Source organism: Syngnathus typhle, linkage group LG3 (assembly GCF_033458585.1).
Source record: "Syngnathus typhle isolate RoL2023-S1 ecotype Sweden linkage group LG3, RoL_Styp_1.0, whole genome shotgun sequence".
Taxonomy (NCBI): Eukaryota; Metazoa; Chordata; class Actinopteri; order Syngnathiformes; family Syngnathidae; genus Syngnathus; species Syngnathus typhle.
This window is the reverse complement of record NC_083740.1, coordinates 8,527,661-8,552,215: the sequence shown is the minus strand read 5'-3', so window position 1 is coordinate 8,552,215 and position 24,555 is coordinate 8,527,661. Positions and strand designations below refer to the sequence as shown.

Sequence of the window (24,555 nt, the reverse complement as noted above, 5' to 3'; positions counted from 1 at the left end):
TGGATCCCTTCATTTTTGCATGCCTAGTACATACGGACTAGACTTGTCACACTCTAATGCGTTCAATTAGGGTTCCAGCACTGAGCCATTTGTGATCTGCTGTGGTGAAAGAATAGATTTTAGTACAATGACTTAGCTGCACTTGCACAATATAACACAAGCTAGTGCAAGAGTAGTATTATCCAAAACCGCTTTAACAAAGACGAACATTTCCAGGGGTCATAATAATACACATCATTATCATCATTGAAAAAGGGTTCTTTTTCCGTAGCGTTCTTTTACTGCCTCTCATTATGCTGTTGTACTGAATATTGAGTGTAATGTATTTGATTCAGTGGAATCCTTCAAATTGAATCAATAGATGATGCATTCACACACTCTTTATACAAAATGTGCTACACTGTGAGGAGACAGTGATAAATTTTGAGCAGTCAATGGCGACTCCAATGAGTGAGTACAGACTTGCCAAGTGCATACGATGCAGCCTTCACATCACCTTGCCACCAGTTAACTTGGAAGGCCATTTTTATGGATGACATTATGGGGGGGGGATCAATTGCAAATCTTGTGAGGATGTTGTCACTTTTGGGGCCATCCATTTTCTAAATTGCTTATCCTCATTAGGGGCACGGTTAGCCGGAGCCACCTGCAAATAAATCTACTAATGCTAAATTCAATATTTTATTATATTTTTACCGTATATTGTCTCTATAGTGTATATAGTAGATGTTTTAATAACCATTTTCAAATTTACTCCCACACTCAGACCTTCTTCCCTCTTCCTCCTTTCAAGAAGGAAATGGTTGCATCCTACCACGCACCATGTTAGATAACAACAATTTGTGCAAAGAGACTAGGGCAAATTGACTTCACCTGAAAAGATTATAGTGCATCTTAGATTCATCTTTAAAAGTCATCCGCAAGCCAATGTCACCAACTTTTATTTTCTGGTAGTCTTAAGTATGTTGGCTCAATTCAAATTGGTAAACATTGTATCAATGACTCATATTTGTACCAGATACAGTATCTTCAAACGGACGAAGCTCTACAGGTAAAATTTCAGACGATGGAAGCTCAAAATTACTGCAGCCAAATGACCAACACAAGATGACAGTGTGCACTAATGTGCAACCGTTCACTTCTGATGAAACATCAGCCATGGATGAGGAAGCATGTAATCAACGCAACATCTTACATTCGCAATCACGCCACACCGATACGACACACTTAAATTACGCAATGCCAAGGCCCTCAACATAATTGATTATTTACAGCAATGTAGTATTTCAGCCCGCACAAGTCGCCGCAAGAAACAAAACATAAAGAAGTTCACAGTGTTCACCTAATTTTTGGGTGCTTATGCCTTCCATTATTTCCATTAAGTAGGCTTTAGTTCAGCGGTGTTCATGTGAAACATTGGGGAGTAACAAAGCACCAGAGTTGAAAATTGCTTCATCTAGCCACTGACATGCAGTGAAGCACAAAATTACAAATGTGCATGCAGCCTCTCCTCTAACATTTCAGCTCAGTTGCATCTGACACTGATTTTAAATAAGTAATTACATCATTATTGGTGGCATCAAATGTTTATCTCTGTGCATTATATTGGGACTTTAAAGTTAGTTGATTCAAGCGCTGCAGAATTAAATAGTGCTAAACAAAACTCATTGGCGCACTTTAGTGGAAGATCAATTGATGCAGGAACACTTGAATAAAATTATATTAAAAAAATATAGAAATGAAAAATTATGTTTAAGTATATAGAGTAGATATTAAGTCTACAATACCCCAGTTCAATTGCCACATTTTTCTATGAGACCGCAATAAATCCTTTCAAAAAAATTCCACTAACAATGTGACCGATTGTATAGCCTGTGCACCTCAATTGAACAAAATACTGGGGAAGTAAAAATAAACAACAGAATAAATATGGTTGCACAAATACTCACACTCTCTTCCTGAAGATGTGACTGTGTTCAAAATTAACCAATCACATTTAAAATCACGGCAAATTTGAATCAGCACACAATTGTCACCATTTAAAGTGCTAGATTAACACCAAATGAAATTCATCTTTTCTGACAACACTAATCTGCCCGAATCCTCACAGAGGTTCCTGCAGCGCATTGACGTAGGTAGCTCTCTGCAGACTGTGGCTGGGCTCTAAGATGTGACTAGCAAAACGTCAGAAAAAAGCCTCGTAAAAAATCTGAACTTCATTTGGGGTGAATCAGAGGCACTTTAAACGATGACTTTCTTGATTAATTCTGAACACAGCCAGTTCTAAGAGGGTGTGCACACTTGTGCAACCAAATGATCCAAGTTGTTCTGTTTTACTTTGCTTCCCTCATTTTTTTATCTGCTGAATAGTACGGGTTATAGGTCATATTAATGGGTGAACACTTCTAAAATAGTCTTTTTGTATTACATAGTGGTTGTTATTTTCCGAAACAAAACAAAAAAATAAGTCCAAAGTGGCTTCTGAAGGCAAAAAGAATGCTGCTTCTCTCTGGTGGAGGACAGGAGTACTGCAGTATTATGGGACATATTGCTATTTGTTTGAATTATTTGAAGGTTGTATAAAATACATGTGTTGCATGATGTCATTTGAATAATTAGTAGTATGTATTTTATTCATAGAAAAAAGGCATTTAAAGGATCGTCATGCTTAAAATGACACACAAAGTGCATAGTGGCAATGAATGACTTTTTCAACAGCAACTCAAACAGCTTTCTGTATAGGCACAAATGTGATGTCAGAATTTAATTGCATTTAAGGGAATGCATGAGTTGTTCCACTTTTGAATGAGGGCCAACACCTGATGTTTTACTTCATGTCCTTGGTGCTCCTGGCTAGAGACTCCAAGGCAGTAAACATGTTGTGAGGTGTTTCAGAATCCTCCAGCTGAGCCTTTGCACAGAAGAGAGGCGGGTAGAGGTCCATGGGATTGGTGATCCCAAGTACCCAGTTGTAAGTGCTGGAAAAGGAAATTCAGTTATATGGTTGCATGTCGTTTTCACACAGACACTTCAGGACATGGGTACGCAGAATTTTACAATAAAACTGGTTCTTTAAGAACATTTGCTATGGCATGCCAGCTTATACCTGACAAAGGTCCATCCATTTGATGGTGTGTAGCCTGTGAAGGTCATGGGGATGCAGCCAGTCTCCGTGAAGACACTCATATAGGTGCCTGAATTTATGAAGGTATGCAGTGGTGAGGGTTAAGGACAGTTGCCTTATTAAAGACTACAGGCATTGCAATTCTTAATATCTATGCATCTTAATCATGTGGTTTTGCTTTATCGTACAATATTTGCAAATATTTCCCACCTATAAACAAACCTATTGCAAATTTTGGATTGTAAAAGTAACACCCTTGTGTATATTGTCAAACTCTTCTGAACCATGCTCTGGTAATGGACAGACATGTTTTTGATCCATCACTGTTTCTTCTCACCATTGCCGGGCAGGTCTCCATACCAGTTGTTGACCAGCACACCCATTCCCCACGAGGAGGAGGAGCCCAAAATGGCCTGACCCATCCAGTTGGCATCATCGGGCACTTGCATGGGAATGAAATCTGTGCTCAGGTGTCTCTTCTTGCAAGACAGTTTGCTCCAGTCGATCTCATAATAGACTTTCTAGAAAATAACATCTTGACCTTTAATAAATATTTAAAATTCAATATTTACTGTAAAGTGATCAATAAAAAAACATTAAAAAATCTCACTAGCATTGGGAAAACATTAAAAAAAATGACTCTTATTACACATACTGCAGACAGCAGATTAGTGTGTGGGACATTCCAAATTATGTGAATGAAATGTGAATTCAAGAAGAAAGAAAAATGCAAACATCCACATATAAAACATACTCACTTGATAGTGACCTCGTTCTTGTTGATGGGAGGAAAAAAAAGTTGAACGTTAACACAGCGTGACATCCGGCAGGCAGCAGAGACGATCGTTTGCTCCAGCGGATTCGCCCCGTTTACACTTCTTTATAACCCTTACATTAGATTGTCATTAAACCGTACAAGGTGTATGTACTCTTTAAAAAAAAAAAAATGTTCCAAATACACCTGTGACACAAATCTCTTCAGTTTAGCTTTGTGCTAGTTTTATCTTTTGTTTGATTTATTATATTTATATTTGATCTATTCATTTTATTGATACTTTTAATACCTTTTGGAACAGCATCAGTTGGTCCACAGCAAAGGTTGTATTTCCAGCCATGCCAAAGTTTCTAACCCGAATCTTCTGACCAAAAGCATCATATGTGATCGTTCCTGAAGACATGACAGAACCACTGAAACCCATCTGGAAAACAATTTACATCTTACTGGATACTAAAGGGAAAATGTATGCAGAATGCATACTGTATATTTTGCCTGTGTAAGTGGATTAGGGGGGAAATGCAACTGTCTGACTTACCACAGTGACACCTCCACTCATCAGGGGTGGAGACTCTGTCAAAAAAAATATTGGAATATACGGTGAAAAAACAGTGGTGTGTACAAAACACACGTATGTAAATAAATGGCTGCATTTTGGTTTTACAAAAAAGCACTAAAAACATGATTGAAAATTTAAAAAATTACACCCAGTCAAATGACCTAGATGAGAACTATATCAAATGTTTTAGTAATAATTATCTGATTTCTTTAGTCATTCATGAAAACAGAGTAATTTATCTTGTTTAATCAAAATAACATCTGGAAAAATCTGCATTTATTTCAATCCATCTTGTGTGATATTGCTTAATTGTTTAGTTTAATTATTTTTTAATTACAGCACTAAACATTATCAGATAAAAAACAACAACTAATTGGCTCATAAAAAGTAATCCAAGAACGCGAATAAAAAAAGTATCTGAATGATCTATGAAATAATCAATAGAATAATCAACTTTAGAAATACTAATTGATAGTGGCAGCCCCACTGTATATTACAATGACATGAAATAATAGTTCTCACTTTGTATAAAAACAGTTTATTTTCTATATAGCGCAGTGTCAAGAGCCGACTCACCACATGGTTTGGATTTCTGGGCACTGGCAGCCGCAAGGAGCAGACCGAGGATTGCCAAAACACAGGTAACGTTCATGTTCAGAGGCTTTCAAACACCTTGGAGTCACACAGGAACAGGCGTCTCCAAATATACTCGAGAACATCTGGACAGGACCTACCATGTGTTTCCGCCCACTCTGATTCCTGTCTTTTAGTGGACGAAAAAAGAAAATATCAGCTCAAAATGGAAACTGCCATACATTGGTGACAGGTGCACTAACCCGCCAATAACTCTGAATTGAATATTGTATGCACATCCAAAACTATTGCAAACGGTAATTCAAATTGAACATTTTTCTCCAAAGACTCATTTTAAAAATGAGATGCATTAGGACAACAGTCAAGAGTTGTTGACTTGAAGCCAAAGCACCTGGAAGAATTCCCACGTTGTATCAACTTCCACCTGCAGTGTTCTCAAACCTTCTCAAGTGTTATCTCTGAACAAATTACTTTTCATCACTCTTTATACCGAGGTAACAATTACTCGCATAAATGATTTCTGCTCTACGTGAATCATGGAAATGAGAATATAGGTGATTTAGATGTATCATTATAAAAACAAGGACAAATTATACATTTTGCTTAGCTTTTCTGCAATATACCAAAAGATTAAATAAATGAATGGAAAACTCACCTGCCTCTTAGCACCCCCCCCCCCTCCAGAGATTGCCACAGAGCTGAACTCTTGTGCATTATATGAAGAAAACTTCTCTCCAAGCAAGTACCTTACATTTGAGCCATCAACATTCATAAATGGGGAAATGGAAACATGCAGTAAAAAATAAATTGCAATGTGGCATCATACATATTTATTTTCCAATGTGTATAATTTTCTTGTTTATCTTTGTCCTCATGTTTACTGCTTTGGGTTCTTAATGTGGGCAACGAAAGAAAACCAAGCATATGATCAGAAAAGAATATGGTCATTATTTCAGTTACCATTCCAAGTTAAGTAAAACCCCCACCATGAATTAAGGAAATTCAACAAGAACAAAAAACATTCAAATCCATCAGTTAATCTATTAAATTCAAAATTTCCTTAAAAAAAAAAAAAATCAGAACTGGCAAATAAACAGTACAACTGCTTGAATGTTGATTTTGTACCTAAGCATCAGAAATGTACAACCTGGTGTAATAATACTACAACAAAGTCCATATCGTTCCAGTGACATATGAGAATTTGTTTTTGAGTCGTGACTGTGACCAAGTAAGTTCAACGTGGGGCCGTAGAGTGTGACATCACATCTGTTCCAGGGTGACCATGAACAGGGGGGAGAGGTGGCATTGCTTTTCTGTACAGTGAAGATGAAAATGGAAAACCTCATGGCAAAAGGGGCACTGGGATGGAACGTCAGCTGCATGGCTGCTTCTGTAGTTTGAAACTAGCAGTCACCCATCACTGAAAGCAGCTGCATTGATCCAAAGTTCCATCAGACATTCATCGGCTCAACTCATCCCTCCCAAAAGCAAGCTGCCATTGTGCATTACTCTAAAATAAATTAAAATAACACTAAGTTAGCGCTCTTTTTATTTTTCTACTCCCTTAAAAGACACATTTTGAAACAATCTGAAGTCCCTCTCATCTTTGATTTCCAATAGGCATCTGTCATCCTCCCGATTGATTCTTACCAGCTCTCCTAATGCAACTCGAAAAGTCAAGTTGTCAATATTAGCGTGAATCCTTCCTAAAGTTTGCTGACATCCACCTTCCAGTGTCCTGCTACTATTTCAATATTCAGGCATCACACAGAGTCTCTCTTAATACTCTGGAGGCATGCATTGTAGTGTTCTTCTGGCCATTTGACGGCCAAGCACTGCATTCCTGTGTGGGCTTGGTTATTGCCGTCCCTTTGGGGTTTGAGGAAAAAAGTACATAAAGTCAGAGGGCCCCTTTAAAATCCATCTTTTCTTGCAGGACAGACAAGAGAAAAGCCCCTTCTTGTTGGATCAGCGTGACTGACAGCAAAAGAATGACAGACGATGAGTTCAAGAGCAAACAAACACTAAAAGGAGTTCCTGAAAAAACTGGGGTGGAGCACATTGAGTTGGTTTTTGGCCCTTGATGATCCACTTCAAAATCTTCCTCTTGTTGTCAGCAGTCTGAGATTTCTGAGGCGTCACTGGTGAATTTCCTACGCTGCCTCACAGATTTCTCCTCATCCTGCACAGTAAAACAAAGTTATTTTTATGGAGTACGACTGTGGCTCCAATTAGTTTTCTGCCTGAGTTTAAGAAATTCCATAGGCTTCGCATACATCTTTCTCCCACTGTACATCCAGAGCACGCTACATCATGCAGAAGAGGACTCATCTTTTTGGCCATTTTGGTTGTACTCACACTCTGGAAGATTCCGTTTGGTCCCCACTCTCCAGGGGACTGGTCCTCTGGGTCTTCAGCCTCGTCTTCCTCCTCCCGTCTTTCTTCTTCTCTCACAGTGTCCATCCCATCCTCCTCATACTCTGTCAGACAGTCCGACTCCTCCGCTGAGGGGAAAGATTTAGAAGAGATATTGCCGCACTAAATTACATAGTGGCTGAACCCGCCGACATCCATCCAATGTCAGGGACGTGCTCTGCTGTGTTCCAATAAAAGATGTTTGGTGTAAGGCCTTATTTATTAAACCAGTTAAAGCTAATGAGATCTTGAAGGTGAACTGTGCAAAGTCTTGTCTCAAATATAGAAGAAAGGCAGGAAAAATAATGTGATAAAGAATGAATTCCTCACCCTCAGCAGAAACGTAGTTTTGGACTGGCTCGATCCTGGATACGATCTCTGCAAGGTCTGTGAAGTCGGCTCCTTGGCATGTGCATGACTGGAAGACACATTTTCTCACATTTATTCATGCTGAATATTTACAGTCATAAAAAAAGGCAGACTATTACTAGTATTCCTAAATATTCTCCTATCCTAAAAATTCCGAGTGTTCTCATATATAATAGCATCCTTTTTGTTTTAGGGTTTGGACACTTGCTTGATTCTGAGCATTGAGACAATCATAGAGTATCTTATAATTGTACTGGTGGCGCTCACATCAACTCTTTTGCTGTCGTTGTAGTCGGCCGATCGGTGGTCCCTGAGCATGTTTTGGATGATGTCACCTCGGGCCCAGCCAGTAAACACCAGCTTCCCGTGCTGGAAGCCCACGTCCTGAAACACAACAAAATCGACAGGAGATGTTTGGAACAAAGGAAAGAGAAATGCTTCAGTTAAAATGCCCAACAGCTTACAACGATTGGAGATGATTTAGGAAAATCGGAAACAACAAAAGTCGAGCCACCGGGACATACGTTATATTTATACGAGGATGTCTAAACAGGTGTCCGGGTGCCCTTCCATATATAAACTGAAAGAGGAAAGTTTAATTAAGCGACTCACATAAATCTCGTCAAACTTGCCAAAGTCCATGGTCTTGAATCGATCGATGGGCGGTCTTATGTACTCGCAATAAGCACTTTTCTTGACCACCTCGAGTTGCCGCACACAAGACACATAGGCAAGCCGAGACTGGATCTCTGCCATGTCTGGGACCTGGACACGGTTAGGAAGATTACAATTACAACACAATAAGAGTAAAAGTGACATAAAAGTAATTCATGGCCACACAAACACACGGAATGGAAGTTTTGCGTTCATCGTAGCCATGGCGCTCATGCTGCCAACCTGGACGGACCTTGACTTTTTCAGCCCAAGGATTGATTCGTTTCCACAGCAACCACCAGCCAGACAGAGAGTCGCCATAGTTACAGAGGTCCGTCTCGTCCTGACTGCCTACGTCGATGGCAATGACTGTTTTGGCGCCCATGTTCCTCGCAATATCCGCTGCGGTGTCCACAACACAAACACCAGAATCGAGCCAAAGATAAAGATTCCTTCAATACAAGCCACTTTCAAGAGTCCCAAAGTAAACGAACTAACACCACCAAAAGGTTTGTCGGCAGGGAATTTAAGGCCAACTGTTGACTAACTGATATAGATATTCTGGAAAAGTTAATGCAAAGAGTACTGTAAAAAGATAATATATGTCTTTATAATATATAAAGAAATAATTGTCATCTTTTTCATGAACTGGCAAGTGATAAAAACAAAAATGGGTCTCAACATTGTGGTGGTGTTATGCCGATTTAAAGACAAAGTGCTAAGCTCTGCTCCAGTGTCAAATGAGCAATAAATACTCTTGATTGATCAAACTTATCAGGGAGAGAGCAGCCCAATAGTTTATCAATAAAGGGCTGCTGATTTTACAAGACTGCAAGTCTGTTGGATTAATTTTAGAACCCGCGGAGCGCCATATTTCACAAGCTTCCGTGACAACGATGGGCAGAAGATGAGATAGGATTCCTATTCCAAACAAAGATTTGCAGCATGGAGCTTTGTGAAATGTGGCTACTCACAGAAACTTGAAAAAGTATTTTCATACTGGACTTCAGAAACTCCACACAGCTTACACCCGCAGCTGTAATGTATGTCTTTAAACAATGATTTGCAGACCAACAACCTCAACTTTCCTCGGTCTTTCCTCTGGTTGAAATGGGGACAAACGCAAAGAACAGAGCAAGACAAATACAAGTTGTGCTGAGTAATAGTTTCCATACATGAACCTGTGATTGATTGACTAATGTCCAATGTCAGTTTTCCAAAATAAATGTCGAAATAGCAGAGCACATTTTGCACTGCCTTGCTCGGTTCTAAGAGGAATGTAAATTTCAACTCCCAATGACCTGATGTCAGTGAACTAGTGTCAGCCAGTAAAAGATGGAAAATCAATTAATTTTTTTTTTTTTTTTTCAAGCTTACAATTACACTACACTGGACTTTGCCCAAGTATCTCGATGTCGAAATATACAAATAGATAAATGAAACCAACTTCAAACCTCCCACACTTTCCAAAATTCTGACACTGGCTCATGAAACAGACATCAGATCCAAAGAAATACTTCCATAGCACCACTTCATTTTTTGTTGGTAAAAACGTGCAATGACCAAAGAGCAGATGTAAAGTCCTCAAAGACGTTTTAGGGGAGTGTTTTTCTTCAATTTTTAAATCAAAGGGCGCGTTCACCGTCACACACAACCACAGCAGTAGCCTGTCACTTGATAACACAAACTATGACATGCTTGAGACGAGCGTGGCAATGTATTCAAAATGGGCAAAGATCCATTTTGTGGAGGATCTTGGATCAGAACAGTACTAGCAGAAAAAGAATGACAACTTTATACCCAGATGGTACAACCCAGATAAAAACTAAAATGTATTTCATGATACTAATGGAACATTTAACTATAATTGACTTGTACTTTCAGTAAGCACTGATTGGGTTGGACCCATTGAAAAATTGTTTTGCTTAACATAAGTAACGTGTGGATGTGAACGTACCCTTTCTGATCATAGCGGCCTGCCTCCCATTAAAATAAACAATGTCATACTCACCCATCTGTGCACATTATTGACCGTAAATGACCAAACAGGTTTCCCCCAGTGCACTTTGAACGCATTCTTCCGGGCCACGGGCTTGGTGGATATTTTGACAGAGGGCACCACCTTTTTACTTGCCTGGCAGGTTGTTGATGTAGCCACCATCCATAAGCAAGTTCCCATCTTTGGGGTCGCAGAGAGGCGGCAGGTACCCGGATAGGGTCATGCTCGCCCGCACATAGCGCCACAGAGAGCCTGGCACACCGAGGACGAAGTAGGAAGTAGGGAGGAGGAAGGGGGGATAACATCTCAATTTCTGCTAGGTGATTTATGTTAGTGTTGATGCAGAGCTCAATCCCAACACTATGCAGAGATCAGTCACTGAGAATGAGCAGATCGCTGCAAAGTTTGGGATTGTAGTTCTGCCCGCCTTTACACTCTGTTGCACACCAAAGCGAACCTCATTACTGAGCACGCAGACCCATTGTGACTTGTGCGGGCAGGTAAAAGGCAAATGGCAGCCATCACAGAGCATCAAGACTGCACAAATCTCCAAACTGTGTCTCAACGATAGCACATTTACTTTTAGATTTATCCAAGCAACAATATATGTGAAATACATGGTTGGTCTAAATGTGTTGCTGCAAAGAAACCAAAGTTGTTTTGCGACAAGTTTGAAGATTGTGCCAGGGAACAACCAGCCTGCCTAATTCTGCGGTACAGTTTAGTGCCAGCAGGGGGCAGTAGCAGACAGCGAGATGCATGGGTTGGAAGGATAAGGAGCACAGCAGAGATGCGCCAGGTTGCAACTTTGCATGGAGTAAAGGGTTCTTCAGGGTTCTCTTGTCTGACCTAATGGTCATTTTCAATTTGTACACTTTGTGGTCAAAAATGGGCAACGGCAGGATCCAGAACACTTATTCCCAAATACGTGGAGAAACAATAGAAGTAAAAAAACATAAAGCAAGAGACCAAGCACATTTAGGAAAATATATTCACTGAATCAACATGTCCAGAACTGGCATGCACATGGACGCAAGCAAAGCCAGGGGAGAGGAAGGTTTGCTGAAGGAGCGAATCAACATGCTCCTTCAGGTGAAGATGAACGGAGAGATGAATTGAAATGAAAGTGTGACAACAAAAGACCTCCTCATGGGGAAAGCACACAGACACATTTCAACCCAATGACAGGTGCGTTTATCCAAGCCAAAACAATGTGATGTAACCACATTGCAAAACTATACTTATACAAAACGTTAGCTTCATTATAACATTCCAAAAGTTTTAACCATCAAGTTTCTAAAGCACCCATCTTCATCAGGGGTCATGGCCGAGCTTGGGCCGCTTATCCCACCTGATTTCCTGTGAGACGCAGGGACTACCACGGATTAGTCGCCAGACTATTGCAGTGCACAGTGTCGGCAAACAATGATTTTCAATCACATTCACTGGACAATTTAGAGTCTTCAATGAACCTAACATGAATGCTTTGGGAATGTGGAAGAAAGGCAGAGTACCAGGTGAAAACCCGGGCAGCAGGGGATCCAGGAGGGCCCAAATCTTAACCCGGACCTCAGAAGTGCAAAACAGACGTGCTAACCATTTAGGACACTGTGCTGCTCATATTCCAAGTCTTATGTAAATACCAAAGCTAATTGTTTTTTTTTTCGATATGCAGGACAACAAGCCTCCCATCAGATATACAACACAGCAGTTAAGTTACAAAACACACACAAGAAAAAAGCTCAGGTGTTTGGGTGTTGGGGCACGGTGGGGTTTCTTGACCATGCAGCCTCTCTCAGGGAACCGGAACTCTTACAAGTAAGTCAAAGCTTTGCAAATTTAAAATGATCTTATCTTCTCAAACTGATGCTAGTCCCCAGTGCATTGAAAACTGCTACATACATGAAAGCACTGGCAATATCAGTCCAAATCCAGAGATGTAAGAAATATATAATAAATATATAAGAAAGTTCAAAGCATACACTGAAGGCCAGAAGCAGCCAAAAGATCATGCAACTATGACCCATAGATGCCCATAAAATTTAAAAGAAAAGTTTTTCATAGATTTTTGTAAATTGGAGAGCTCATTGAAGAGGAGATGTACGATTAGGCATTACTGATAGCAGGATTATAGTGAGGTGGGCACAATTTAAAAGACACATCAATAAAATTGGTCTTTCCTTCCAAACCATGGACTCCCCATGTCTAGCTGGTCAGGTTGGGGTTAGTTAGGAACAGGAATAGAGAGGGAGACGATAGCCGAGCAACTATTTGTCGACTATGAGGGTGAGGGAGGAGGTTTTGGTGTGCGGGCATTTTAAGTTCTGACCTGGGACATTGTTTACATAGCAACCGTCCACAAGCAAGTGGCCATCCTTGGGGTCGCAGAGGGGAGGTAAATAGGGGGTGTAGGACGCGCTGGCTCTAACATACCGCCAGACGCAACCTGTCAGGAAATTGACATGGAGGAGGAACACGTCAAATATGGGTTGGACTCAAAGTAGCAGGGGGAAAAGAGAAGAGGAGACAAAGTGTGAAAGGAGAACACAGAATGATGCCATGGACATGAATGAATGGCAATGTGTTGATTCACTCTACAATATTTAGTCTAGGCTATAAAACAGTAAATGTTTTCACTCTCAATGATAACACAATAACACTCTGCGACTATTAACAGAGCAATAAAACCTAAGTCAGTCCATACTACACTAATAGAGCACGTGGAATTGAATCCCAAGTGTTTATTATAAATAATATTAGCGATGTTAGATAACAAGCAAGGAAAGAGAAACGTGAGTACAGTAGTGCGTGAGAAAGAAAATAGGAAGGAGGACATGAAGAAGAGGAAAGGAAGAGGAAGTCCAACACTTCACTATAACTGGGCCTTGCACTACAATTTTCAAACAGTAACCCATGGAGAAAACTGTAGCTTTATAAGACTGTTTGTGATGAGCTTCAACATATCTGCGTCCCATTAAAAAAATCGAATCAAACGGAAAAAATAAATGAAATGGAGAATTATGACACACTGAGACACCCCAGCTCCCCAAAAAACAAAAACTTAAACACGAAATAACCGACAACTGCAAGGTTAGGCAAAGACACACTAGTTTAACTAGAGGAAGCACTATATGAAGTTAAATGAGTGAAAGAGATGATTTTAGAGGGAAAAGGATGGAATGGAGTGTTCTGGATCCTACATACTGACATGGACATGGGAGAACTAAAAGGCATTGAGGGGGACTGAATAGGTTAGTTCTGCTCCGAAAAGTCGATGCACAGCTCTGTGATGTCTCTATGTACTGACTTCAAAACACAGCAATGACAAAATAGCCACTTTGATAATTCAGCTGATCAAATGAAAATGGGAAGGAAATTAAGCAATTTGCAAACAATTAAAAAAAAATAGAAATAATAGAAAAAGGTCAAGTAGTAAACGTGAACAGTGAGACAGAGAGGTAAAGGCTTTGCTTCAGCTGTTAATACACATGCCACGATGCAAAGAATTATTTTACTCTCAGAAAAAATATTGCCTCAATTTACAATTTTGTTTGGAGTGTGCCACAATTGGGTATAAAATCAAGGGCATGCCAGTCACACTAAGCTTATTCAATATAAATTAAAAAGTCATTGTAACTTCGGGAGATAGCTAATACATACAGTACATGATTCCACTTGGGACTGACATTGAGTCTAATTACTGTACTTTTCAAAGTTCTTTTGAAAGTGGTATTATAGCACTGTGTTGTTAACGTGAAGAAGTCCTATTGCGGAGTGTAGTTAATAAGAAAATCATTAGTTGCCCTAAATTGCCTCAATTCTGCTGTCCCTCCAATTAAATCAGCCATCACTTACCATCTTGATGAACACGCATGGCGGATGCGGTGATATCTGTGGTGACGTTAAAATACGGCAACCACAAATCCTGAAGACATAAATGGTGTCATAAGCATAAAGTAAAATTTTCCCCACTCTAATATTAATGTATTCAAGTGCTGTACATTGCCAATCACCTCAGCTTGTTTGTCCTGAAAAACCTTGTAGATGCTGGTATTGAATGCAGAGCCAGAAAACATGGAGGTGATGGGATAGGTCAGGTCCAGCACTGTTTTGAATACTGAGTTCATGGCCTATTAAAATACCAAAAGTCATAGCACTTAAACCATTCCACAATTTTTATCTTTGGGGAAAAAAAAAAAAAAAAAACTGCAATAAAATTGATCACAAAAATCTAATTGAATTTAGTGGCTCAGACTGTGTAAATAAATGGGGCTATGGTAAACAGATTAAATAAAATTTACAGTAAACGAATTACGATACATTAGAAATGACAATAAATCCAAAGCATCCTTTCTGGTTACAATGAGAAAAATACAAGTAACACACCTTTGACCACTCTCTGGCTCTCTGCTTCGTTCTGACGGCACTCCTCTCTTCGGCGTACAACGCACCAATGAATGATCCAATAGATGTTCCGCCAACAATGTCAATGGGAATCCCTGCTTCTTCCATGGCTTTAATGAGACCCACGTGAGAACAACCTCTACAGAGGACAAATAAATTGACATCAGTTACAGTAGGATGATGCACATCACCTCTGCCTGACTCACCTTGCTCCGCCTCCTCCCAGCACAAGGGCTATACTGTTTCCGGTTAGCTCTCGGGCCAGCCGAGAAAAATCACTGTGTCTATCTGCTGTTTTCTCAAAAACCTTTTCATAAACTTCTCTCTACAAAACACAGAAGACATGTGTGACAACAGTGAAGTAACAAAATCACAACAGGTGACATATACGACTGTAAGGGGATCTAGTTGGTTTTAGTACCAGTTTGCCGGGGCTACGTCTGGAAAAGACCCTGCGAGGACACTTCAGGTGAAGATGCCCCGAGCACCAGCTACGCATGTTCAGCCACTCGACTGTCCTGGAAGGACCTGGGCTATCCTCTTTGTGAAGAAGGATCAGCTGTTTCAATGCACGGACTGCTGTGTTCTCCAGCATCTGCTCCAGCTGGGGAAAAATATAACAAGAGGTTTGAATTTCTAATATCAGGTGAAAGATTCACTGAGTTAGTACAAATAATCTGCTCTTCCTGTGACACTAACCTCTCCAACGGTAGGTTCCTGGTCTCCCAGGCCAACAATAAGGATGCAGTCTGCCTGCCGAATGCACCGCTGAGTCCATGGGGTCATGCTGTTGTCAGTCTGGTACAAGACAATTCGATTGATGTCCTCCTGTTGGGCCAGCCAGCCGGACAAGCGGTACTCATGGATGCTGATGGATAGGAATAAAGACTATCATTAGTTACTGTAATCCACATAAGAGGAAAGGGGAAAGGCAATACTGCCAGGAGGAATCATTGGGCTGTAATAATTATTTTAGGATTAATACAGGCCAATTAGGTTACGAATGAGAAAATGCTGACCTGTCCAAAGCGGATGCTCCAAGCCGCTCTCTGATTATGTCACTGGTTAACAGCAAGGTAGGCCCTTTATGGTTATAAAAGTAACATAATAAACCAGAAACATCCAAATAATCATCCAGTAGGAATGGGATCAAACTGAGGCCTACCAATGGCACTGAGGGCATGGCTGAGCTCCAGATTGAACGCATTGATTGGAACTTCATCACATACTGGCAGCACAGCTACTGTGGAGAGGTTGCTAGCAGGATTGGTTACATCAGCACTGGTGGTCATACTGGGCAGACTCAAGGTTGAGCCTGCAAGTGAGCCAAGGGAGAACTTTGAAGGGTGGGGAGGATCAAAAGTGTCATTCACTACAATAAAGATCCAATCACACTTTATAATTCTCGGCATGAGCCCTTTACCTGAGAATGGACCTCGACCCTGCTGGAGGTTTCCCAGAATTTTCTGTCCTAATAGGTGGATCAGCCTCGTCACCACCTGAACAAACAGTGAGCCTCAGAATCACATGAGTACAACTGGAGAAAGGTTAACCACGAGCCAAATCTATTTTTACCTGAGGATATCTTCTTTTGATGTTGTTGAGTGTTCCTTCAGGCAGCTTCACCAATTCAGTGTCTCTTACAGCATGCACAGTGGTGGCTCGTGGCTGTCTGGTCAATGCCTCCACCTTAAGCATATTGAGGTTAGTGTTATTTTGGTAAAAGGAAACAAAAATGTCAACAGCTGTGAAAATTGTCTCCTAGGAAGTTCAAATTCACAAATGGCAAACATGTATTGATCATAGTTGTGCCACTGGCAAAGTGTGCAACTGACTAGATTTACAGTAACTTGAGTTACAACACCTGGTATTCCAACAGGGGTGTGTAGACTTTTTATATCTCTTCACTATTCAAACGTACAGTCCAAGGAAAACTCTCACCACTCCGATAAGGTCTCCTCTCCCATATTCCCCCACGAGTTCTTTCTTGCCATTTGCCTTGCGGATAACCGAACGCAGACGCCCATTCAGAACAATATACGTACAGTCTGACTGATCGTCCTGTCTGTATGTGTGCAGACACAAAACACATAAGGTTTAATTACACTTGTGTAATTGAATAAACCATGACAATAATGCATGTAATCCAGTAAAAGATGGAGTGAAGTACCTGTAGAGGGCTCTACCCGCTTCCACAGCCATCCAGTCAATAGCAAAGTCCATCTGTCTGACAAATGGGGACATCCGGATGGCTACGGTGTGCGCTGCACTCAACACCACACTGGGCTGCTCCCTCATAATCCTGAGCAGTGACATTATATAATGAAGATGCAAAAGAAAGTGAAAGCTCTTAATCATGGTTCAATTATAAATAACTTCATATATTGTTGCAGTAGTGCTTCTTTGTAAGGACTTGATCAGGCAGGATACTTTCAGGAGACCAATTTGCTTGCTTTCAAATGTGACATCTGCAAAAATACTCACTCATAGAAATCAGATTTTGATATCTTGAGGTAAGTACAGTCTCGAATGGCCTTGATGGTAAAAATAAGAGGCTCTCCAGTAAGCACGGCGAGCTGTCCCACCATCTCCCCTGGGTGGGTCACAAACAGGCAGACGGCTTCTTGCTTATTTATCATCCGCTGATAGACATGCAGGCATCCGGACAGAACAAAGTGCAGACTCACATCCTTGGAGAGCAAAGACAGGGAAGAGAAAGCAAACATTATATGATTTAATTGTCTGTGCTTGTCATTATTTTACTCACAATAGTACCGTATTTGCATTGGGATTAGTTACCTGGTCTCCCTGTCTGGCCAAGACAGCTCCAGCTTTGGCATGATGTAAAGTAACTTTCCCATTCAACAGAGATGGGTCCTGGGACCAAGAGGAAAATAAATAAAGGAGAAAAGAAAGTAACATAAATAAGGAACACTAACTGATTTATTTAGGAATCTGTTTGGGTTTTTGGAGCTTTTTCTTGCCCTCCTGGGGTTCAAGATTAGCAGATGTCATTAATATTTCTCAACTTTGGCCATGTGAAGCCATTTGAGATATTTCTGTGATAGAGGTCTATTAAAAAACATTTAACTTGACTTGACTTTTGATTCCAACAAAGATTGAGCTTGGAAAGCATTAGGATGTTATTGTTTTTAATGTATAAACCCTGCAATGGAATTGGTTTAAATTGAACCTATCAAATGTTTCTGCCGGAGAGTGTGTGCGTGTGGGTCCTCTTTTAGTGCACCACACAATTCCTCTACGGGGGGCCTGCTGACCTGCTTTTTCAGCATTATAGTATGTAAGCAGATGCTGCAGGGTGATTAATGTCAATCGGCTCATTCACGCAGCAAGAGACTAGTTTCTCAATCCATAGGCTAAAGGTTAGATCTGTTTGCTTTGCAAACGTAATTTATTTTCCAATTCCATTTCTTAGAAGTTTATTTTTGACTGTGGATATAAAATGCAGACAATCAACTAGAAAATGTCTTGTTTTAGAATTAAAAAAAAAAAAAAAAAAAAAAGGCAAGATTTTAACTGAACTCCCTTCATCTCAGAAATGCAACTTATCACTGTCCCCAGTCTTCGATTGCAAATCTCTACTTAACGTAGACATACCTCAATCCTCATAAGCTTAAGGAACTCTTTCTGAGCTTCCTCAAACAATGCTGAACTGGATCGACAGGTTACAGTTGTGAAAATATTATCCAGCCCTGTCTCTTCTTCTGGATAGAGGTAAATCCCTGAGGGAACCTCATCCACGGTCACCTTCTTCTCCCGCTGGTCTTGGGAAACAGACTGTGATGACAAGCACAATGTCATTGCTGTGAGTGAAACTATCATTTGTGAAAGTTATTTTGGTTTTAAATCACTTCCATGTTATGACCCGCGAGTCGTTTAGTTTTATGATCCAGAAGAAATAAAATTTGTATCACTGGTTAAACAGTACACATTACTGCACACTGACCCGAGTAAAGTTGGGTGGGGTGTTGCCATCTTCTGCAGACACAGAAATCCGTCCCCTTTCATATGCCATGTCAAAGTCTGATCTCAGACCTTTCTGAATACCTGCATGGACAGAGGTTTTTGAAGACATCTATCTTTATTACACCATTTACTCAACATGTCAGATCCACAAGAAACTGCTTCTTTTAATCCCAAGCATCACAGCACATGAAACAATAAAACAAAGGAAAAACACCTCACCAGAAATATCCACAGGCATGGAGATGGTCCGACTAAGAGTAGCGCCGTCCTTGGCTTGATCTCCTGTTATATACGCCAACAAATGGCAATTGAATAAGAGATTAAATGTAAAGGAGAGAAAAGGTAATGCATTTGATTTTCTCTGTATCACATTATGGAATGTGACGGTCTTTGAAACAAAGCCTTGAGTCTCATTTCCTTACCAGTCAACTCACCTTTTATGGCAGCTTCGCGTTGTTCCTCAGGCACTGTCAGACTCCCAAAGCGCTTGCCGTGGCGGCTAGGACTGGTGCGGGCCGGGTGGGGAGACGGAGGCAGCTGACGTGAGGGATGCAATTCCTGTCATATCGCGTGCATGTGAGATGATCGATACAAGACGGATAGAGAAACAGAGAAGAATGATACCATAATGCATTGCAGTGCTCTCGAACAAGGGCATGGCAATGAATCGTGATTTTTGGCCTCACACGAGTGTGTCTTCAGAACTCACATGGCTGAAGAGCTCATTTGTTAGGCCCAGGTAGTTGTGAAGGGCTAAGACGGTAACTCTCTGGAGACGAACCATGATAATCTGAAAGACAGTTTGAGGGATGAGTAAATCTGAAGACATCTGGTGTATGACGCCATAGAGTGAACGAATTCACCATCCGTTTAAAAAAACACACATGAAAACATTGGGCACGACACTCAGCAGATGATACATAGTATGAAAGCGTTTCAAACTCACCTGTACTACTCGCACCAGGCTCTCGGGATACTTCTCAAATATAGACAGGAAGGCCTCTACTGGTAAACGAAGAACAGTGGAGACCTCGGCGGCTCGTGCCAACACTGTTCTGTAAGGCTTCTGGTGGCCCTGAACAGACAAAAGAAAATAAAGAATTGTATTTTTTTAATGTACACATATGAATATAATTAATTTAAAACCAACATAGCTTAGGATTAATTTAAGGATTTTTTAAAAATGACAGTATGTATAGAATTTTGGAAGAAATTTGTAGCGGTATTAATTTTATCTAGCATCCACTACTTGCATTATGGTGCAACTTTTATAGATGAGTGTTTCTATATTGCATGTCAGAAACCTGGTTGTAACATACCGTGATGACATCCAGAATACTAAGGAGGCTGTGGACACTGTCTCCAGGGAAAACCTCCTTCACCACACTTTCTTTGCCATCCTGGAAGAAAAGAGTCAACAACAGAAACTAAAACAGCCTATTGCATAACCAAGTCTTTTGAGATCTGAGCTGAAAGCTAAGCAAACAACCACCATAACCAGGAAGCTTTCTAACAATGCATCCTAAAAAAAAAATACTTGACACCCTTTCACAGCCTTTTGTAAAATGTGGTTACCATTCCAGTAAGGCACAGTTCTAGTTTTCCATCTTGAACCACGTAGATGCTGCTGTCTGGCTGGCCCGGCCTAAAGACGTACTCCCCTTGCTGAAACTGTACAAACACCATGTGCTTGCAGAGTTCTAGAAAGAGGGGCTTCTCAAAGTGGCCCAGCACACTGCACGGAAAACAAACAGATGATGAGAAGTCACTTTATTTTATTTAAATCAACCGTGCGGTGGCGCTCAACCTACCGGACATTTTTAAGCATATAAAGCACCTCAGAAGGAAGGTGAGAGTTGGCCACGTCAAATTCAGTAAGATCTGCCTCCAGCACGGAGGGAGGAGGCTCCTTGGCCTGCAATATAGGCACTTCCTTCTTAAAGCGCAGGATCCTGCAAATGGAGACCGCTTGGGATGTCAGAAGAGCAGCATTGTGGTTGAAGAGACTAGCGGTTAGCTTTCATGTACTTTTTGGCAATGTTGAGCATCTTCTGCTTCTTTTTCAGGCGTGGTCGAGAGGTGGAGGATGTACCCACCAGGGAGGAGGTAGACTGGGAGACCTTTTAAGAAACAATGATACGAGTTGGGATGAAAAATGGAATTCCGGAGACTTTGAGATCAAAACTTACTTTACGCATGATCTTTCGCCCATAGAACATAACTTTGTCCCTCTTACGAAAACGGTACTTGGGCACCTCCTGTGCTTCTAGGTCTGTCAACAACAAGAATCTCTCTTACAAATAGAAACATTCACGTTGTAACTTTGTAGATGATTGTGCAAGAGTACGTAAGAAAATCATCACAAGCAAGCACTGACTTCTTAGGTGGATCCGCCGCAGGATGAAGAAGATGAGGATGGCTATGAGGACTATGGCAACGCCAGCACCAAGCACGACCCCCATCATCTGAAGAAAACACAATAGTGTTAGCTGCAATGTGCATTACGACATACTCCACTGAATCACATCATCTGAATGACTTACCATGCTGGTCTGGAGTTCCTCCTCCACAAAACTCCTGATGTCATTAAACTTGTCCTATTACAAACAGTGAAGGTGACATGATGTCAGTCAAGTGACTCTCATTTCTCTCCTTTTAACATGATACATTTATCTCGAAGCATGTAACATCAAAATTGGCAATTCTTGATTAAAAAGAGGCAGCACAGCTTTTGTAGCAGGATACGATATACTTCCGGATCTTCCTTGAAACAAACAACGGCAGAAGAAAATTGCTACTGTGGCTGCCTGACAAACCAACCTCTGAGCCATCTGTTTGGACCTCTTGTTCCGAGGTACTTTGTCCCATTGTAACCCTGTTGCTTCATACGGGTGATCCATAAAAGGCCGCTGGAACAAAATCAAGGGAAATATGATTGCTGCAAAATACATAGAGAGTTGCCGTGTTCAGTACGGCAATAACTCAAAATGCAAACACCCTTAAGCCCAAACAACATGTAGGTGACAAAATAAGCGTGCGTCTATGGACAAATTTGCCAAGCCGAGCAATTGCTAGCTTGACCCAGAGTCATAGCGAACTGCTTGTTTTGCAATAAACATCTCTTGCGTCAGTCTAACTATCCTATTTTATTGCTTAGATAAGAGCTTAGATAATTCCAATATCTGCCTAGGGTTCGTGAGTCTGACGTGATGCATAATTACAAGATTTCTGATATGATTGTTGACTTGTTTCACCTCAAAATCTGTGTCTTCAAATGTATTATCAATTTAATTTCATTCAGTGCTGCTACATCATGTATTGGCACCACAGACTGACATCAGCTGTATGACAGGCCTTATGCACTTGCTGCTCCATCCTGATCATCAGCGAACGGTTGAATTCCCCTGAACTGCTGTGTAGGGATCAAATTGAATTACTGAAAGGCTGGGGGGTGGTGTCATGTTGCATGAAGTAAGACACAGTGACAAAATAACCCTCCGGAAAGGATGCTGCTGCAATACGGCGAGAGAGGAGGCTTCATTCGTCGGCCATTATCCAGCAAACAAGAAGCTTTAAAAGCGGTAGAGCACTTGTACTTAGTGTACTTACTGCAACTGTCGTAGGTGTTGTGCAAGAAATGAGAAGTTTGTAGTCAAATCGAACCGGTTTTGCGCTTGATGGAAGTGACAACACGATAGAAGCCATTTAAAAAACAGTATTCCCCCGGGTAAGCATCAATCTGAGTGTTAAACGTCTATCTCTGGCTTCACATGCCCGTGTTTAGTTAAGACATGGACTTGTTGCCCCATAGAGATGAGGCAATGGCCCGCCTCTTTTCTCCAAGCAGTGCCTCTCACCACAGACGCCAACATCTTTTGTGCTCTGTGAAACAAAGCCAGTGTTGACACCACTGTACAGTACACACAAGATGCCTGTGTATGTGATGCCAATCTTTCTCTGTGGGATTAGTAATGAAGGGTTAGTTAGCAGATCAGACAATGTTGGCCCCTACATGAATGGGGACATCCCCCAGTGAAAACTAAGTACAGAACACAACTGGAGAAGACGCCAAGACATCGAAGCCAAGTGACCTTGTGGTAAGGTCAAATGACAGCAAAAGGTAAACAAGAGCGTGCGTAGAGCACTTAAAAGGTGAAACTAGAAGGTGCCTGCTCATGTTTCACCCTAGTAGCCAAAATAGTTTTTGCATAATTTGCACCCCCTGAGGTGTTGCCTTACTTAACTCTTGGAAATCAATGATCTGGTCTCGTTTTAATCACAAGGGGTAGGGGCCAAGATATCAAATATAACCCATGGAACACACCTGCAGGAAAACCAGCATTGATGCTGTTTTTAGCCCCTCTAAATTAGCAACGTTAGCTCGTTTATACCACTCCCTAATCAGCAAGGTGACTGTTGCATAATGTTTGCATGAGTACAATACAGAAGTAGAGGCATGAGTTTACATTTGAGCGATTCTCTTGTGACATCGGGGCATTAGAAAATGGAAAGCCTTGCAAGATGCACCTTCTCTGCATTCAGGGCAGAGGGCAACATGCAGGCTGCCCGTCCCATTGGTAACGTCATTCCTGCTGGCTGGCTAACACTGATCGCGACAACATAAGCTAGCGGTCGATGCTACTGATAACGGTCCACTTAGCAGTCCGCTTGAGAGATCACAATAAATAGATCCATGTGATCTAGCGCTTATTTAGCATTGTTCTCTTCCCCTCCCTCTGACAGACAGTATTCAGATAAACACCAACGTTTCGCACTCTGGGATGGTGAGGTGTACTTTGCACTCCTCACTTCTCGCCAACACTATTGGTAAACTCTCGGTTGACAAAAGGTACGACTCAGATGCATAATAATATCATATTCACATACACACGTGTAAGCACTTGCAACAAAAGATAGCAGGAGTGGGGAATTTACCTGAACTGGTGGACTCCGGATTTTTCTTCAATGACTGTCAAATAACCGAACTCATATTTGACTAACTCCTCCTTTATTCTTCCGCAAGACGCTAAACCAATCAGCAACCGAGAAGCTGCAAAAATGGACCAACCACAGAGCGTCAATGGGCAAGAGGCTGAATAAAGCCCTATACCGATGTAAATATGTCTTCGTTGTCCAGTGAGCATTGAGATAAACATTCTGTCGCTATGTTATTGGGTGATTAGGAGATTGATTGCTACAATGCCCAACAGCGACGCGGACAAGCATCCTACGATGCTGGAGTGCTTTATTCTTCTAAACCTTTTGCCAAGTTATTTTTTGAAAACGGGTGACCCATTTTTCCACAACAAACTGACCCCAGCACAAAAAATGAAATAAAAAATACTTAGAAAATATATCCACAAAAAGATGCCTGCAGGGTTCTACTTAACACCCCAAACAAAAAAAAAATGATCAAAACAATATAACTTTTCAAAGTGTAAACAATTGCACCTGATCTCAAATAATCCATCCATCCATCCATTTAATTTAATCGCTTGTCCTCACTGCAACAGCATACTTCAGGAAAATACAATTCAATGCCATATATTACATAGAACGTTTGATTGGATGCAAAAACTCTAAAGTATGAAAAGGAATAAATGTCCTTCTCCAGCCTACATACATACATGCATGGCAGCTTCCTGTTCACAGTGGGAGGTTCTACAACACTATTT

At 41.0% G+C, this 24,555-nt stretch overlaps 2 protein-coding genes across 7 annotated transcripts; both read right to left on the bottom strand.

The window, feature by feature from the left end:
- Positions 1–2,749: 2,749 nt before the first annotated feature.
- LOC133151675 (ependymin-like) lies at positions 2,750–5,159 on the bottom strand. The gene is made up of 6 exons (XM_061274896.1): positions 5,035–5,159; positions 4,438–4,472; positions 4,189–4,323; positions 3,462–3,645; positions 3,107–3,194; positions 2,750–2,978 (listed from the first exon to the last, which is right to left on the bottom strand). Exons 1-6 carry the CDS (start codon positions 5,108–5,110, stop codon positions 2,828–2,830), a joined length of 669 nt encoding a protein of 222 aa, XP_061130880.1. The 5' UTR covers positions 5,111–5,159; the 3' UTR covers positions 2,750–2,827.
- Positions 5,160–5,867: 708 nt separating this feature from the next.
- On the bottom strand, positions 5,868–23,923 carry pnpla6 (patatin-like phospholipase domain containing 6). 6 transcript variants are annotated; one of them, XM_061274382.1, is made up of 36 exons: positions 23,816–23,923; positions 21,701–21,789; positions 21,424–21,477; positions 21,258–21,345; positions 21,070–21,152; positions 20,909–21,000; positions 20,692–20,832; positions 20,456–20,615; positions 20,200–20,280; positions 19,827–19,955; positions 19,590–19,670; positions 19,315–19,438; positions 19,100–19,162; positions 18,861–18,961; positions 18,512–18,691; positions 17,693–17,770; positions 17,378–17,583; positions 17,064–17,195; positions 16,835–16,958; positions 16,469–16,582; positions 16,317–16,392; positions 16,059–16,208; positions 15,913–15,976; positions 15,593–15,761; positions 15,315–15,497; positions 15,100–15,218; positions 14,876–15,032; positions 14,503–14,619; positions 14,345–14,414; positions 12,819–12,935; positions 8,744–8,892; positions 8,449–8,601; positions 8,104–8,220; positions 7,798–7,885; positions 7,411–7,556; positions 5,868–7,234 (listed from the first exon to the last, which is right to left on the bottom strand). In XM_061274382.1, exons 2-36 carry the CDS (start codon positions 21,746–21,748, stop codon positions 7,166–7,168), a joined length of 4,023 nt encoding a protein of 1,340 aa, XP_061130366.1. In that variant the 5' UTR covers positions 21,749–21,789; positions 23,816–23,923; the 3' UTR covers positions 5,868–7,165. The 6 variants fall into 6 exon arrangements, 5 of the variants coding, with proteins under 5 accessions (XP_061130366.1, XP_061130365.1, XP_061130368.1 ...); XM_061274381.1 differs by lacking the exon at positions 12,819–12,935 and adding an exon at positions 10,625–10,741; XM_061274384.1 differs by lacking the exon at positions 12,819–12,935 and adding an exon at positions 10,625–10,741 and having other exon boundaries at positions 19,315–19,417.
- Between the last annotated feature and the right edge of the window lie 632 nt (positions 23,924–24,555).